The 15,646-nt window shown below is 58.1% G+C and overlaps 1 protein-coding gene across 5 annotated transcripts; it reads left to right on the top strand.

The window, feature by feature from the left end:
* Nucleotides 1–1,283: 1,283 nt before the first annotated feature.
* PTCH2 (patched 2) lies at nucleotides 1,284–14,738 on the top strand. Of its 5 annotated transcripts, none has more exons than XR_009247550.1 (22): nucleotides 1,288–1,935; nucleotides 2,410–2,602; nucleotides 7,632–7,821; nucleotides 7,909–7,978; nucleotides 8,098–8,189; nucleotides 8,548–8,743; nucleotides 9,287–9,408; nucleotides 9,609–9,756; nucleotides 9,837–9,968; nucleotides 10,082–10,237; nucleotides 10,326–10,418; nucleotides 10,678–10,803; nucleotides 10,908–11,026; nucleotides 11,162–11,510; nucleotides 11,598–11,910; nucleotides 12,010–12,152; nucleotides 12,243–12,423; nucleotides 12,700–12,807; nucleotides 12,928–13,065; nucleotides 13,697–13,839; nucleotides 13,934–14,033; nucleotides 14,325–14,363. XR_009247550.1 is itself a non-coding variant. In XM_004598943.2 (22 exons), exons 1-22 carry the CDS (start codon nucleotides 1,879–1,881, stop codon nucleotides 14,589–14,591), a joined length of 3,609 nt encoding a protein of 1,202 aa, XP_004599000.2. In that variant the 5' UTR covers nucleotides 1,291–1,878; the 3' UTR covers nucleotides 14,592–14,738. The 5 variants fall into 5 exon arrangements, 4 of the variants coding, with proteins under 4 accessions (XP_058536299.1, XP_058536294.1, XP_004599000.2 ...); XM_004598943.2 differs by having other exon boundaries at nucleotides 1,291–1,935; nucleotides 12,527–12,807; nucleotides 14,325–14,738; XM_058680305.1 differs by having other exon boundaries at nucleotides 1,294–1,935; nucleotides 7,635–7,821; nucleotides 12,527–12,807; nucleotides 14,325–14,738.
* The last annotated feature ends 908 nt before the right edge of the window (nucleotides 14,739–15,646 follow it).

The raw sequence follows: 15,646 nt of genomic DNA, 5'->3' as shown, positions 1-15,646 counted from the left end.
TTAAAAAGACTTTAAAAAAATGTTTATTAGAAAGATTTACAGAGAGAAGGACAGACAGAAAGATCTTCTGTCTGCTGGCTAACTCCCCAAGTGGCCACAACGGCTGGAACTGAGCCAATCCAAAGCCAGGAGCCAAGAGCTTCTTTTGGGTCTCCCAGGTGGGTGCAAGATTCCTTTGGTCATCCTCTATTGCTTTCCCAGGTGACAAGCAGAGAGCTGAAAGGAAGTGGAGCACCAGGACATGAACCAGTACCCATAAGGGATCCTGGTGGGTGCAAGGTGAGGATTTAGCTACTAGTCTATTGTGCCAGGCCCAGAAATATTTATTTTTATTTAAACAGTAAAGCTACAGAAGTCAGGGCCCAGCGGCGTGGCCTAGCGGCTAAAGTCCTTGCCTTGAATGTGCCCAGGATCCCATATGGGCGCCAGTTCTAATCTCGGCAGTTCCACTTCCCATCCAGCTCCCTGCTTGTGGCCTGGGAGGGCAGTTGAGGATGGCCCAAAGCTTTGGGACACTGCACCTGCGTGGGAGACCTGGAAGAGGCTCCTGGCTTCTGGCTTCAGATGGGCTCAGCTCTGGCCATTGCTGCCATCTGGGGAGTGAACCAGTGAATAGAAGATCTCTGTCTGATTTCTGTAGCTTTGTTTTTATTTTTTATTTCTTTTAAGATTTATTTATTTTTATTACAAAGTCAGATATACGTAAAGGAGGAGAGACAGTGAGGATGATCTTCCGTTTGATGATTCACTCCCCAAGTGAGCCACAATGGCCGGTGCTGCACCGATCCCAACCCGGGAACCAGGAACCTCCTCCAGGTCTCCCACATGTTTGCAGGGACGCAGGGACTTGAACCATCCTCAGCTGCTTTCCCAGGCCATAATTAGGGAGCTTGATTGGAAGTGAAGTGGCCAGACCACAAACCGGTGCCTATATGGGATGTCAGCACCTCAGTTGGAAGCTTAGCTCACAGCACCATGATGCCTGCTTCCACATGAAGCTTTGAAGGCCGTTTCCAAAACAAAAGCGGCACAAATTGTATGAGGGCAGAAAAGCACGGCACATTATGTTTTTAGGCAATCGCACGTGGCTCTGCAGGGCTGGAAGGAGCGCTCGGAGCTTCATTTGGGGGAGAAGGCTTTAGTTGGGAGGCCATGGTGCCTGTGCTCCAAGACCTTGCGTTCTGCAGCTATCAGAACATTTGCATTATACAGAAATAACCTTGGCCTCGGTGGACTCAGAGAAAACAGGAATGAAAGCAAAGAAAAGTGGAAAAGTTAAAGCTGTGAGTTTTTGTTGGGTCTGGAAGGAAGTGTGGCCCCACTGGGGCCACCAGACGCGCTTTCTCAACGTGGGCCTGCCTTACGCTGGGCCAGCGCCAAGCGTCCCCGGGCTCGCCCCGCCCGCCCCTTCTCCTGCTGGAGGGCCCCGCGGGCGGCGAGGAGAGCTGGGGGTGGCCCAGCCTGGGTGGTCTCGCGCCCCGCCCCCTGCGGCGCTGTTACCTAGCAGCGGCTCCGGCCCCGCGGCTCCGGGTAATTTGCGGGCCCCTCAGCCAATGGGAGGGCGTCGCCCCGGCCTGCTCCCTTTTTCTTGGGGGTTCCCGCTGCCTCCCTAGCACTGCTGCCGGGACCTCGAACTCCAAAGATCTACGCCGAGCGACGCAGTCTGGCAGTGGTGTCCTCACCGCGCGGAACCGAGCAAGAAGGCGCTGCAGCACCGGGCGCTCCTCCGTGTCGCCGCCGCCGCACGCGCGCACGCCACAGCCAGCACCCCAGCGCGCGCCCTTCCACCCCATTCAGACCCCACGCGGGGCCGGCGTATGGGAGCACTGAGATAACGCGGGTCGGGGGCGCCCCCTCTCCCGCGCCCCCTCTCCTGGCATGGCTCGACCGCCGCCCCCTGGTTACGCGCCCCCAGCTCGGTCCACAGCACCCCAGGTGAGTAGAAAGGAAGATAGCTGGAAGGGGGGAGAGTGGGGCCGGGGGTGTCGCTAGGGCCTCTACAGGGAGTGATGGCTGGCTGTACGTACCGCGTGTGCATGGCGTTTTGTGTCAGCTGGCAGACAGGTGAGAGCTAGCACTGCCGCCCGCGTCCTGTGTGCATGCGCACACGTGTGTGATTATGTGTGCGTGTCTCCGTGAGATCTGGCCGGTGAGACAGAGTGTATCTATAGGGTCAACTCCTTGCCCCCTAGCAATACGGCTCTGGATGTGTATGTGGCCGGACTGCTTTCAGAAAAGAGGCTGTTGCCTTCCTCACATGTATGCTGGTGTGAGAGGGAGGAAGTTCCAAGTTCGGGCTTGTGTCTTGCGTAGGTGCGTCAGGAAGCTGCTGCTTGGCAGAGGGCACACAGGGAGCGAAGCCAGGGGCTGCCAGCGTTGCTCCCGCTCCCGTGGCTCTCTCTACCCCAGGTGTTCACCGGGAGCCTGAAGGCGCCTCTCTGGCTGCGTGCTTACTTCCAAGGCCTGCTTTTCTCGCTGGGCTGCGGGATCCAGAGACACTGTGGCAAAGTGCTCTTCCTGGGCCTGCTGGCCTTTGGGGCCCTGGCGCTGGGTCTTCGCGTGGCGGTCATCGAGACAGACCTGGAGCAGCTCTGGGTGGAAGGTGAGTGTGGACACTGCTGGGCTGGATTACAGAGCCTGAGTAGGTCTGCCGCTGGGTCTGTGGAAGCACTCAGGTGGGAGGAAGGTGGTGGGCAGCCAGCACCTGCGAGCATTGCTCGTCCCCACCGGTGTCCATCGACAGGCATGCACAGATGGTGGAGACTTGTTCTACCGTATTGGCCGTAGTAAGTCGGGTCCACGAAGGCATGAAAAGTAAAACCCGTCTTTCAGTAGCAAGGAAGATAGGTACTAGAAATGAGAGCTATCATGCAGGGCAAAGGAGGATGTGGTTATGGATGAGAGAAGGGAGATCACACCAGACCCTGCGAATCAGACATGTCGGGACAGGAAAGCTGGAGAAAGTGAGAAAATCCTCTGGGCTGGCCTGCAGGGCCAGGACTCATGAACTCAGGCACTTGTAAGCCAGTGAGTGGAGGAGCAGCCCAGAGCCTACATTGTGAGGCTATGACCAGTGTTAGGGTCACGCGCTCTTTTCCCAGAGCAGGCTTTAGCTAGAAACTCTTTCTTATCCATTCCAGCACAGTTCTCTGCCAGAGTTCTTCCCTGGGAAATTTACATTGTGGACTGCCCTAGACTTCCCCCAACCCTGGCCCGTACCCAAAGGCAGGGCCCAGGTTGCAGTCTCACACCCTGGAGTGATTTCCGATCCTGGCAAGTGTGAGGACCCAGAGCAGATGTTTCTTGGAGCCTGCCTGCCTCCTGGGCCCCCACATCCCATCTCCACCCCTGCCCCCAGCCCTCTCTAGACTCACACGTTCACACTCTGGGCCGGCCCTGGGGTTCCGAGCAGATGTTCTCCCCCTGCCTGCCCCCATCCTCAGAACACACATGTGCGTACTCGCACATACACATATCCCCACCCACACCACTGCTGCCTGGGTGGTCCCAAATGACTCCTGGATTTCCTGCCACAACAGAGGCAAGTCTGCATCCCCCACCTCTCCCCCCTCCTGAACCCTGGTGTTTCCTCATCCTCCCTGCTGTGCTCCAGGAGAGGCCAGACCCCCCTGGTTTTTCACTGCTGCTTGGTGGAGGTGTTGTAAGAGGGTGGACGCCAGCCCCTTGCCGTTGGCCTTGTATCAGCATGGGGTGAGGTGAAAGCCGTGACCTTGACCCAGTCTCTGTAGACCTATAGTGGAGCCCTCTGTGCACTTGCGGCTTTTCCCCATGATGCCCACAGCAGTGGGGTGAGGGCTGCTGGAGGCCGGTCGCTGTTCCTCTGGCCCTCAGTTGAGAGCACAAGCAGTGGAGGAAGCAGGCCGTCAGTGCTCAGAGCCTCTCCGTCTGCTGTGATAAGCCTTGCTCTGGGGCTGTCCTTCCTGCTCTGCCAAACACCAAAGACCCCCGTGAAATAAACACCACAACACACAGTCCAGCCTGTACTTCTGAAACAGGAATAGAGACAGTAGGAAATTGGCAGATAGGGAACATCCAACCAATCTGCTTAGAAGGCCAGAGATGACCACGCAACCCTGGGTAGAAGCTCCTGCCACTCAAATACCGAGGCACTAGAACCTTGGGAGTCGGCCTCGGCTCCTGTCACCCGGAAGGCCACCAAACAATTCTTGGTGTCTCACAATAGACACCCCACTTCCCGTCTGTCCACTGCTCCAGGGGAGGCCTTTTCCAACCTCCATGCATTCCCAATTGCAACGTGTGGATGCTTTTAGCCACCTGGAAAGAAAGGAGGAGGGGTAGGAAGGGAAGAAAGGAAGAAGGTTAGTTTATTATCCTCTGATACAAGAAGTTTGGCGGTGGAGAAGTTACAAGGATGTTTAGTTGAGCAGCTCAAGGACACAGACTGGCTTCACTCCTCTGCAAGTTGAACTTCTGTCCTCAGACTTGCCCCACGGCGGCTGCTGTAGTGGCAGGGAAAAGAAGCCATCCTTGTCTTACAACCATTTTTTTTTTTAAAGAATTAGTTACTTTTACTGGAAAGACAGAGTTACAGAGAGAGAAGGAGAGATAAAGATCTTCCATTCCCTGGGTCACTCCCCAAATGGCCTCAGTGGCCAGAGCTGGGCCTGTCCAAAGGTGGAGCCAGGAGCTTTTTCCGGGTCTCCCACATGGGTGCAGAGTCCCAAGAACTTGAGTACAGCCCCACTCCTCCCCTCACCTGCTGCTTCCCCAGGCCGTAAGCAGGGAGCCGGACCAGAAGTGGAGTAGCCAGGACATATGGGATTTCAGCGGTGCAGGTGGGGGCTTATGCTCCTATGCTTCTGCGATGGCCCCTATAACCATTTTAGAAAGTAAGGAAAACTCTGCCAGAAGCCTTCTAGCCTGCTTCTCACTTGATCTCTTTGGCAAGATCGTGTGGCATTCTCTGCGTAAGCCTTCACTTGGCAAGGGCAGTGAAACCACCTTGATTGGCTTAGACTAATCGGGTTTCACCCTCTGATGCTGGGGAGGGGCCCAACTATCCCAAACCACTAGGCCTTTAAGAAAATGGCCAGCAGTACCAAGTCCTGACAAAAGGAAGGAAAGGAGGTGACCGCCTTGTCAACAGTACCTTCCAATCTGCCCCCACAGCGCCGCCTTGTGGTATGGCTCAGCTCTGGCCACATCAGTCCCCTACCTAAAACCCTTCCAGGAATTCCTACCAGATTCTGTAAGTCTCCAGGACCAGCCATGAGCACCATCGCATGTCTTCTGGGCCCTGTAAATTTGACTCTTCTCCAGCATTGTCTCCAATCCTCTAAGGCTCACTCTCAGAGCCTGGAGATGCCAAGCCATCAGCAATTCCCTACACAGAACAGTTCCACATCTCTTGCCCTCACAGACCCTTTCTTATGAGTCACGACGCACCGGAACAACTTGTTAGGTGATGAAAATGTCAGGTCGTCTCGCCCTTCTGCTCATAACCTACCGTGAATCCCTACAAAAGCTCCTAGATCCTTACATGGAAATGTCAGGACCAGAGATTTGTGAGCACACATGCTGTGATATTGCTTGACCCCGAACAGTGCACCAAGTTGCACTCCCACAGCAGACTAGCCTGTGCTCCTGTGACCCAGCAGTGCGTGCTCACAATGTTTAGTGTCTGGCTAATGTGGCCGATGATAATGTATCTATCTTGTAAATTGCGTGTATAGAATTACTTAGGGGATGGACTTCTTTCCTGTCAGATAGCCAGCTAGATTCTCTGTTTCAGAAAGGCTTAAAAGTCTTCATGAATGTCTCGGTTTTTACTTTCAGTCTCCCCGTTTCCTGTTCCCTCCCCCTCTCCTCCAAGTGCCTTTTTCCTGCAGTTCTTCCTCTTCTTTCTGCCACAACGTTCCCCTCCCAGCAACTACTGCATGTCACCTCCACATCTGAACTTGCCACGTGCCAGGCAGTCTCCTGAGCACTTGGCCTGCATTGATTTGAATGCCTACCAAAGTAGATACTGTTCCTGGTTGAAGAGGAAATTGAGGCCTAAGAAAAGAAGCAATTTGCCTAAGCCTAAGTGTCAGAGCCAAGGCCTAAAGTTGAGTTTGGATGGAGCCTTGTTCCCTCGCCCACACCCCCGGCCCCTCCTGTCTGCGCACTGCATCCCGTCAGTCCCGTATCATCATCATTTCTCCCTTCCCAACTTTTTTTTCCTGGCAATTGGCTGTGCTGCTTGATGTTGTCATTCTCATGTTGTGTTTCTTCCTCTGGCTCTCTAACTGAATTTCTCTGTCCTTTCGCACACACCCCTTGACCATGGGGGAGCTGCTCCTCTCCCTCCACGGGACAGTCTGGAAAGGGGTTGGACAGTAGGGCAGTGTCCCCGAAGGTGGAATTTGACAGGGAGGGGAAGCAACTAGCTGTGCCCATGAGCGAAGACTGGGAGTGTGGCTTGGGTTGGCAGAGGGCGTGTAGGGGAAACTCTGTGTCAGGGGCAGCTGGGATTCGGGGCTCTCATGCTTAGGAAGAGGATATGGATTTGAAAAAGGTGTCGGAGAGCACAGTGGTCCCAGATAGGGCTGGAATCGCACAGAGGCACTGTATGTGGGCCCTCAGACAGGGGGAAGCAGAACTGGATCTGAGACCAGGGCAAGTCCACTAAGCCTCCAGGGTGGCTTTGGCTCTAGCCCCTGCCTTCCATAAACCCCACTTGGTTGTATCTGCTTATAATGTGCCACCTTGCCCAGGCTGCTGTTAAAACGTGACCCCCTGGCAGACATCATGCAGGAATTGGGGGACATTGTGACCCAGGCATGCTTGGCACTGGGACCTTCCAGGGGCTGGATGCTGAGGGTGGTGCGGGCATCTAGCCCTGGGCCTGCTCATAGCACCTCTGCCAGGGTCCAGGAGCCGACTGTCCCGTGTAGGAGCACCATGCTGGAGCTAGGCTGATCCTCACCCACCTCTGCCACCCCAGCGCTCTAGTACTGCCTCCTCTCCCCACCAGAGCAGAGGGTCTGAGTGAGCACTGCTGGCGTCATGCCACAGAGTTCCAGCCCAGGCTTGTTCATGCTCATTCTCAACTTCAAAGGTTTACCCCACCTGCAGCCAACCTGATCCAGGATTAAACCCAAGACCACTCATACAGTGGCAGGCGGTTGGCCAAATGGTGCCTCCCGTTTGGAATGCCTGAGTTCCACGCCTAACTCCAGCTTCCTGCTAATGTGGCCCCTGGGAAGCTACAGTGGCAGGATTTAAGGATGGGATTCCTGCCACCCACATGGATTCCAACTACCAGCTTCAGCCAGGCCCAGTCCCCAGCTGACAGGAGTATTGGGGAATAAGCCAGCAAATGGAATGTTTTCTCTCTCTTTCCTTCCTTCCTCCCTCTCAAATAAATAGTTAAACCAAGAAGGAACCCACACGGTAATATAGCTGAGGCTTCTCCGTGTTCCTGGCCAAGCTGCAGGTGCTGGAAGTAGGGCCAGAGCTTGGGCAGTCAGCCTGGGCCATGGCAGGGGCTCCTCTCTGCAGCCTGCTTCCACGAGCCTGTGGGTACCTCAGGGGTTACAGTCACTGTCCCCCAAAGCGCCAATCCTCTGGGCCCTCTCCCGCAGCTCTCTGTCTCTTTGCTCTGGCAGTAGGCAGCCGGGTAAGCCAGGAGCTGCGCTACACCAAGGAGAAGCTGGGAGAGGAGGCTGCCTACACCTCCCAGATGCTGATACAGACTGCACGCCAGGAGGGGGAGAACATTCTCACGCCAGAAGCCCTCAGCCTCCACCTCCAGGCAGCCCTCACCGCCAGCAAAGTGCAAGTATCACTTTATGGAAAGTGAGTTTGGCTGAGTGGCGGGTGGAGGTGAGGCACACCGTGGCCGTGCCCGTCTGCTGATCTTCCTATGCCCTGGCTGCACTGCAGGTCCTGGGATCTCAACAAAATCTGCTACAAATCAGGAGTTCCTCTGATTGAAAATGGCATGATTGAGCGGGTGAGCCTCCTCCCAGGCTGCAGGGGCGGTTGAAGGGGATCCCAGAGGGTTCCCCCATGGAAGCTTGTGGGGAAAGGTGCCCAGCGCCAAGACTGACAGGGCCTGGATGTCTCCGGCAGATGATTGAGAAGCTGTTTCCGTGCGTGATCCTCACCCCGCTTGACTGCTTCTGGGAGGGAGCCAAGCTCCAGGGTGGCTCCGCCTACTTACCGTGAGTGCTGCATGGCTGGGCAGGGTCCACAGCTGGCCTGGGCCAGCAAGAAGGGGTGTGGGAGAGAGGGTAATGCTCGCCCTCCCACCATCCTGTTGACCTCCCTGGCCAGGGTCAGAACCTGGAAACTGTGGGCTTCCTGGGCCTGTGTCCCTGTGTGTGTCTGTAAATTGATAGCTGCCTCGGGCACTACACCCCCTCCACAGCACACTACAGCAGCCTGGTGGGCTGGTGTCGCCTAGCAGTGCCAAGAAGGACAGCTTAGGGCAAGGTGGGGTTTGGCAGAGGCCGCATATCTGCTCTTGGGGCAGTGGGTACTGACCCGTGGCCCTCCCAACCCTGGGTTCTCCGCCCCCAGAGGCCGCCCTGACATCCAGTGGACCAACCTGGATCCTGAGCAGCTGCTGGAGGAGCTGGGCCCCTTCACCTCCTTGGAGGGCTTCCGGGAGCTGCTGGACAAGGCCCAGGTGGGCCAGGCCTACGTGGGCCGGCCCTGTTTGCACCCTGATGACGCCCACTGCCCACCCACTGCTCCCAACCATCACAGCAGAGAGGTGGGTCCCCATTTCCCATCCCTCATCCCTCCTCATAAAGTGCCCCGTTCTTTGAGCACTGGTAGTGCTGTGTCCTCTGCCACGCCCCACTTCCGGGATGTTGCTGATCTGCACCCCGATCCTGCTAGACCCCTACAGCATGTTCTCCTTACATTCAGGTCTAAGAAACCCTCCTGGGTTGTCATCAATCCCTTCGCCTTTCCTAAACCCAGTCAGAACTGAACGTTACCAAACACACTTGGTCCAGGAAAGTGAGCACAAAATAGCCAATCGAGACCATCTACCATACCTGCCAAGTTTCTGTGTAGCCCTGTGAGATTGTTTTTGTCCACGAACCCACCAGAGTTGGCGCTGGCTCCTCCCAGCAGCCTAGCTCGAGTCCTGGGCGCCCTCTGGTGGCCTGCTGCCCACAGGACACTGGATGCTCAGAGGAGCCAAGAGGCTGCTAGTTCTCCACCCTTCCCGTCTCCCCAACTCCCAGGGGAACAAGCAGCCCACGACACCCAGTCACTCACAGCCAGGGCTTCCCCTGCCCCTCTGCAGGCTCCCAACGTGGCTCAGCAGCTGAGTGGGGGCTGCCACGGCTTCTCCCACAAATTCATGCACTGGCAGGAGGAGTTGCTGTTGGGAGGCACGGCCAGAGATGCCCAAGGACAGCTGCTGAGGTAGGGCCTCCCCTGGGAAGGGGGTTCTGGGAACCCTGTGCCTGCGAACCCATATTCTGGTGCCAGACCACTCTGGCAAAAGTGTGCGCATGCATACACACACACACACACACACACACACACCCTGCGTTCCTGCACGTCCTCTCCTGGATGTCCAGGCCAGCTCTCACCCTCATTCTCCTGCTCTCCTCCCACTCCAGGGCAGAAGCCCTGCAAAGCACCTTCCTGCTCATGAGCCCTCGGCAGTTGTATGAACACTTCCGGGGCGACTACCAGACGCATGACATAGGCTGGAGTGAGGAGCAGGCTAGCACTGTGCTTCAGGCCTGGCAACGACGCTTCGTGCAGGTCTGCAGGGACAAACGAGAGGAAGGGAGGAGAGGAGGGTGCCCTGAGGCTGTGCCCTCACACACACCCTACCTCTCCAGCTGGCCCAGGAGGCCCTGCCCAGAAACGCCTCACAGCAGGTCCATGCCTTCTCCTCCACCACCCTGGACGACATCCTGCAAGCGTTCTCGGAAGTCAGCGCAGCGCGCGTGCTGGGAGGCTACCTGCTCATGGTGTGGCAGCCCACTCCCAGCTCCTCCCCTTCCTAACAGTCCAGCCTCACCCCGCACCCCAACTCCTGCCTCTTGGAACCCTTGTCCAAGAGCATACCTACTCTCGCCCACAGCTGGCCTATGCTTGCGTGACGATGCTGCGGTGGGACTGTGCCCAGTCCCAGGGCGCTGTGGGCCTTGCTGGGGTGCTGATGGTGGCCCTGGCTGTAGCCTCAGGCCTCGGGCTCTGCGCCCTGCTGGGTATCGCCTTCAATGCTGCCACTACCCAGGTACGGTCACAAGGACTATAGAGCAGCCTTGGGAGGGCCCTGGTCAGCCTGCACAGCCCCTCCAGCTGCCCGCTCTTCCCCACTCCAGGTCCTTCCCTTCTTGGCGCTGGGCATCGGTGTGGATGACATATTCCTGCTGGCGCACGCTTTCGCAAAGGCTCCCCCTGGCACGCCTCTCCAGGTGAGGCTCTCCCAGACCAACCTGGTCTGTGGCAATCAAGCATGGTGGACTGCCAGTTCACCTCCTTGTTTCTTGTAAAGGCAACAGTGCCTGCACCCCATGGTGTGTGGTGAGGATCGGGGAGCGATCCTTCACATGGGCTGTTGAGATCCATGCATGACATGTGGGAGCTGCTCAGCGCATGCCAGCTGCTATGTTCTCGCCCCCACGATACCCCTCCCCTGGGGCCTGAGCCCGTGTCCCTGCCCTGTCCTGGCAGGCACGCACAGGCGAGTGTCTGCAGCGCACGGGCACCAGCGTTGCCCTCACATCCATCAACAACATGGTTGCCTTCTTCATGGCTGCCCTGGTTCCCATCCCCGCGCTGCGGGCCTTCTCCCTGCAGGTGAGGCCTCCTGCGTGGGCGGGCTCAGGGTGGGCGTCGAGTAAGGAGGGGAGGGGAGGGGCATGCTTCATCCAGCCGTTGTGCCCCTCCTCTCCGCCCCCCAGGCAGCCATAGTGGTTGGCTGCAACTTTGCCGCCGTGATGCTTGTCTTCCCAGCCGTCCTCAGCCTGGACCTGCGCAGGCGCCACTGCCAGCGCCTGGATGTGCTCTGCTGCTTCTCTAGGTACCACCCCCAGACACTGCCCCTGCCTCTCCTGACTGCTCCCCAGGTCCCCTGAGCCCAACCCCGCCCCCAGTCCATACCCTCCGCCAGTGCCCAGGATGTGGAGGTGACGTCCATTCTCCTCACCTCTTCCAGCCCCTGCTCTGCTCGAGTGATTCAGATTCTGCCCCAGGAGCTGGGAGATGGGACTGTGCCCATGGGTGTTGCCCACCTGACCACCACGGTCCAAGCCTTCACACACTGTGAAAGCAGCAGCCAGCATGTGGTCGCCATTCTACCTCCCCAAGCCCACGTGGTAACCCCGCCTTCTGACCCTCTGGGCTCTGAGCTCTTTGGCCCTGGGGGATCCACTCGGGACCTTCTGGGCCAGGATGAGGATGCCAGGCAGAAGCCCACCTACAAGAGTCTGCCCTGCACTCGCTGGAGCCTTGCCCATTTTGCCCGCTATCAGTTTGCACCCATCCTGCTGCAGCCACGTGTTAAGGTAAGGCCGGTAGAACCCCCTGGAGGGAAAGGGCTCAGCTCTCCACCCAGGAGCTGGGCCTCCCGCTTAGCTGCCCTTCTCCCCCAGGCTGCTGTGCTGGTGCTCTTTGGGGCCCTTCTGGGCCTGAGCCTCTACGGAGCCACCTTGGTGCAGGACGGGCTGTCCCTGACAGACGTGGTGCCTCGGGGCACCAAGGAGCATGCATTCCTGAGCGCCCAGCTCAGGTACTTCTCCCTGTATGAGGTGGCCCTGGTGACCCAGGGCGGCTTTGACTACGCCCACTCCCAACGCGCCCTCTTTGATCTGCACCAGCGCTTCAGTGCCCTCAAGGCCGTGTTGCCTCCACCTGCTGCCCAGGCGCCCCGCACCTGGCTGCACTACTACCGCAACTGGCTACAGGGTGAGAGGCAAGGAGACACCCCTGCCAGGATTGGGAGAGGGGAGAAGTCCCCTGCCCCCCAGCCAGGGGCTCACTGTGCCCTGATTTGTGCTCCCCCAGGAATCCAGGTTGCCTTTGACCAGGACTGGGCTGCCGGGCGCATAACCCGCCACTCCTACCGCAATGGGTCTGAGGACGGGGCCCTAGCCTACAAGCTGCTCATCCAGACCGGGGACGCCCAGGAGCCTCTGGATTTCAGCCAGGTTAAGAGCCAGCTGGACATGGGCAGCACATGCATGGGGGGTCTCCCAAGCCCCATAGGCCCAGGCCTTCATCCCTGTCTGCCTCCACAGCTGACCACAAGGAAGCTGGTGGATAAGGAGGGCCTTATCCCACCCGAACTCTTCTATGTGGGACTAACTGTGTGGGTGAGCAGTGACCCCCTGGGGTTGGCAGCCTCACAGGCCAACTTCTACCCACCACCTCCCGAATGGCTACACGACAGATATGACACTACGGGGGAGAACCTTCGCAGTGAGTGTTCAGGGTGGGACGTGGGGTGGGTAGCTCAGCAGAGAGCTTTGGCTTCAGCCGCCCAGGCCCTGGCTGACCCCCAGCCCTGCTCTCGCCTCCATAGTCCCTGCAGCCCAGCCCCTGGAGTTCGCCCAGTTCCCTTTCCTGCTGCATGGCCTCCGACAGACTGCAGACTTCGTGGAGGCCATTGAGGGGGCCCGGGCAGCGTGCGCAGAGGCAGGCCGGGCAGGGGTGCGCGCCTACCCCAGCGGCTCCCCCTTCCTCTTCTGGGAGCAGTACCTGGGCCTGCGACGCTGCTTCCTGCTGGCCATCGGCATCCTGCTGGTGTGCAGCTTCCTCGTCTGTGCCCTGCTGTTACTCAGCCCCTGGACAGCTGGCCTCATTGTAAGCACCTGTAGGGGAGCCAGTAGAGGGAGGCCCCCATACCAACCCCAGTGGCACCCCTGCCTTGCCCAGCCCATCTTCCCATACCTGGGAGCCCTGGGTGAACCCTACTGTCCCCAGGTACTGGTCCTGGCAATGATGACTGTGGAGCTCTTTGGGATCATGGGTTTCCTGGGCATCAAGCTGAGTGCCATCCCCGTGGTGATCCTTGTGGCCTCTGTCGGAATCGGCGTGGAGTTCACAGTCCACGTGGCTCTGGTGAGCACAGGCACTGTGGGAGGGACAGATTGGGTAACTCTGAATCCAAGAAACATTGCTGTGTGAACTTGTGCTGTGATGGCAGCCCTGGGGCAGGCTCATATTCTAGAGGGTAGAGACAGACAACAGACAAACCAATAGGTAAAGAAGCAGCCGCTGCAGCAGGGAGGAGGGGCTGTCTGGGAGGGGTCAAGGACAATTAAATGGAAGGTGAGAATATAGGAGCCAGCAAGGATGCCCTGATAGCAGGTGCCAGCGTGGGCTCACAGGAGAGCCGTGACCATGGCCAAGGCACTAGAAACGGAATGTACTGTGCCTTTGTATCTGGTGGCAAGTGTTGCAAGCTAGTAGCCCACTGTCCCCTGTGCGGCTCACGTCACCCATAGACCCATGTTCACGCATGTCCATGAGCCTGTGCTTACAAAAACAGGAGTCTCAGCTCATATTTAAGCACAGTGTGTGCCTCTGTGTACCTAATGTCCAGGGTATACACTGAAGTACCTAAATGGACCCACATGTGTCTCCAGCACCTGTTCACCTTGTATGAGCCTCCCCTGCCAGATTGATGAGTAGCCGTAGCTGGGGCAGGACCAGTAGGGGAGGTGCCCCCATGACCACTCTGTCCCCCCAGGGCTTTCTGACCGCCCAGGGAAGCCGGAACCTGCGCGCTGCCCAGGCCTTGGAGCACATGTTCGCCCCCGTCACCGACGGAGCCGTCTCCACACTGCTGGGTCTCCTCATGCTCGCTGGTTCCAACTTTGACTTCATTGTCAGGTATGGGAGGCCACAGGGACATACAGGGAGCCCCGTCCCCAGCCACTCCAGGTTCTGCCCCAGCTGACTACCCCCGCTACCCCCCCCCACCCAGGTACTTCTTCGTGGTGCTGACGGTGCTCACGCTCCTGGGCCTCCTGCACGGACTGGTGCTGCTGCCTGTCCTGCTGTCCATCCTGGGCCCACCCCCAGAGGTGAGCATCCCCTCGAGCACCAAGGACAAGGCCCAAATGCCCTCAGTGGCCTAGAGTCGGGCCCTCTGGCCACCTCCTTCCCATTCCCAGGCCCCAAGCTCCTGCCCCTCAGTCTCCTGGCTTCTTCAAGGGACCCACCTTAGCCTTTTTCGGATCCAGAGCCAGATGCAATGTTGGCCACAGGTCTCAACCTCCCGTTGTCAGTTCCCAGATCCAGAAGTGACCCCAGCTTTCCAGCAGTCATGGCAGTGGCCGGGTAAAGGGCTCACTGGGTCTTGTGTCTCCCCTTAGGTGGTCCAGACATACAAGGAGAGTCCAGAGATCCTGAACCCCACGGCTGCACGGGGAGGCGGACTCAGGTGGGGGGTGTCGCCTACCCTGCCCCAGAACTTCACCAGAGTGACTACCTCCTTGACCGTGGCGCTCCACCCACCTCCGCTGCCTGGTGCCTATGTCCAGTCAGCCTCCGACGAGCCCGCCTGGTCCCCTACTACCGCCCCAGCTGCCAGCAGGTCTGGCAGCTTCCACTCTATGGGACTGTATCCACCCACTGAATGAGGGAGCAGCTTGAGTAGGGAGAGCCTGCTTGGACCACGGGAAGACACTGGGAAGCACCGGGTGGGAGACCGAATGCAGGACAACCTCCTGCTACTGTTGTCTGCCTCATCCCCTGCCCCGGCCACCACACCCCTGCCCTGTGCACTGTGACGCCGCGGCTGGCAGCTGCCCGTGGGCCCATGTCTGTTGGCAGGAGTTGGAGGGGTGGAAGCCAGACATCAGACTGCAGTGCAGTTCTGGGTCCCTCCTAGCAGGGCAAGCCCGAGGGGTTCTTGAGTGCCCTTGGTCAGTCATGGCCCCTTGCTGCTTGGTGACCTCACCCCACCCCACCTCGGGTAGGCTCTCTCCATCCCTGCCCATGTCCTTCCGCATAAGTTATTTATAAAGATCTTTATTTTTGTAATGTCTATAGATGTTAGCTCTGCTGAAAGTTATATTTTTAAAGAGTGAAATATATTCTATGCCAGTTCGTCTCCGATGACTTGGAGCCTCACATCCTTGCAGAGTTAGGAGCTCGCAGGTGGAGACACTCCAGGTACATGGGGGTGAGAGAACTTGGGTCTAGGTGGGAAAGGCCAGATGCTGAGCTCTAGTCAAGGTCTAGACCAAGTGCTCAGGACAGCAGATGCACCGACTTTGGCATCCAGCCCCTTGTGCCGTTCACAGCCGTCACTCTGCAGTTCTGGCCGCCTCGCTGGGCTCACCCCTCTACCTCCCCTCTTCATCAGGGGCCAGGGGCATAAGGGCAAAACCCCGTGCTGGGTGGAAGGGGAAATGAAGGCATATCCAGACGATAGCTGGGTATTTCTCCAGGTGGGGAAAATTTTCAGGAAATTTGTGGATGAAAGGAAAGCAGCCGGGGCCCAGAGGCAGCTCCAAGGCAGGTCAGCTGTGAACATGACACTGGGACACATCTGGACAGCCGGACAGTGGACCTCATGGGGGAGCTGTCCAGAAAGGGGTCTTAGCAGCCTGTGGGGACACTGGGTTTAAGCCATTTGTGAATGCAGAACATCCTGAAGAGTCCGACCTTGGCACTGACCTGGGATGCAGAG

The sequence above is a fragment of the Ochotona princeps genome, chromosome 2 (genome assembly GCF_030435755.1).
Source record: "Ochotona princeps isolate mOchPri1 chromosome 2, mOchPri1.hap1, whole genome shotgun sequence".
Taxonomy (NCBI): Eukaryota; Metazoa; Chordata; class Mammalia; order Lagomorpha; family Ochotonidae; genus Ochotona; species Ochotona princeps.
Note: the sequence above shows the minus strand (reverse complement) of the source record. Positions and strands in the feature narration are given on the sequence as shown.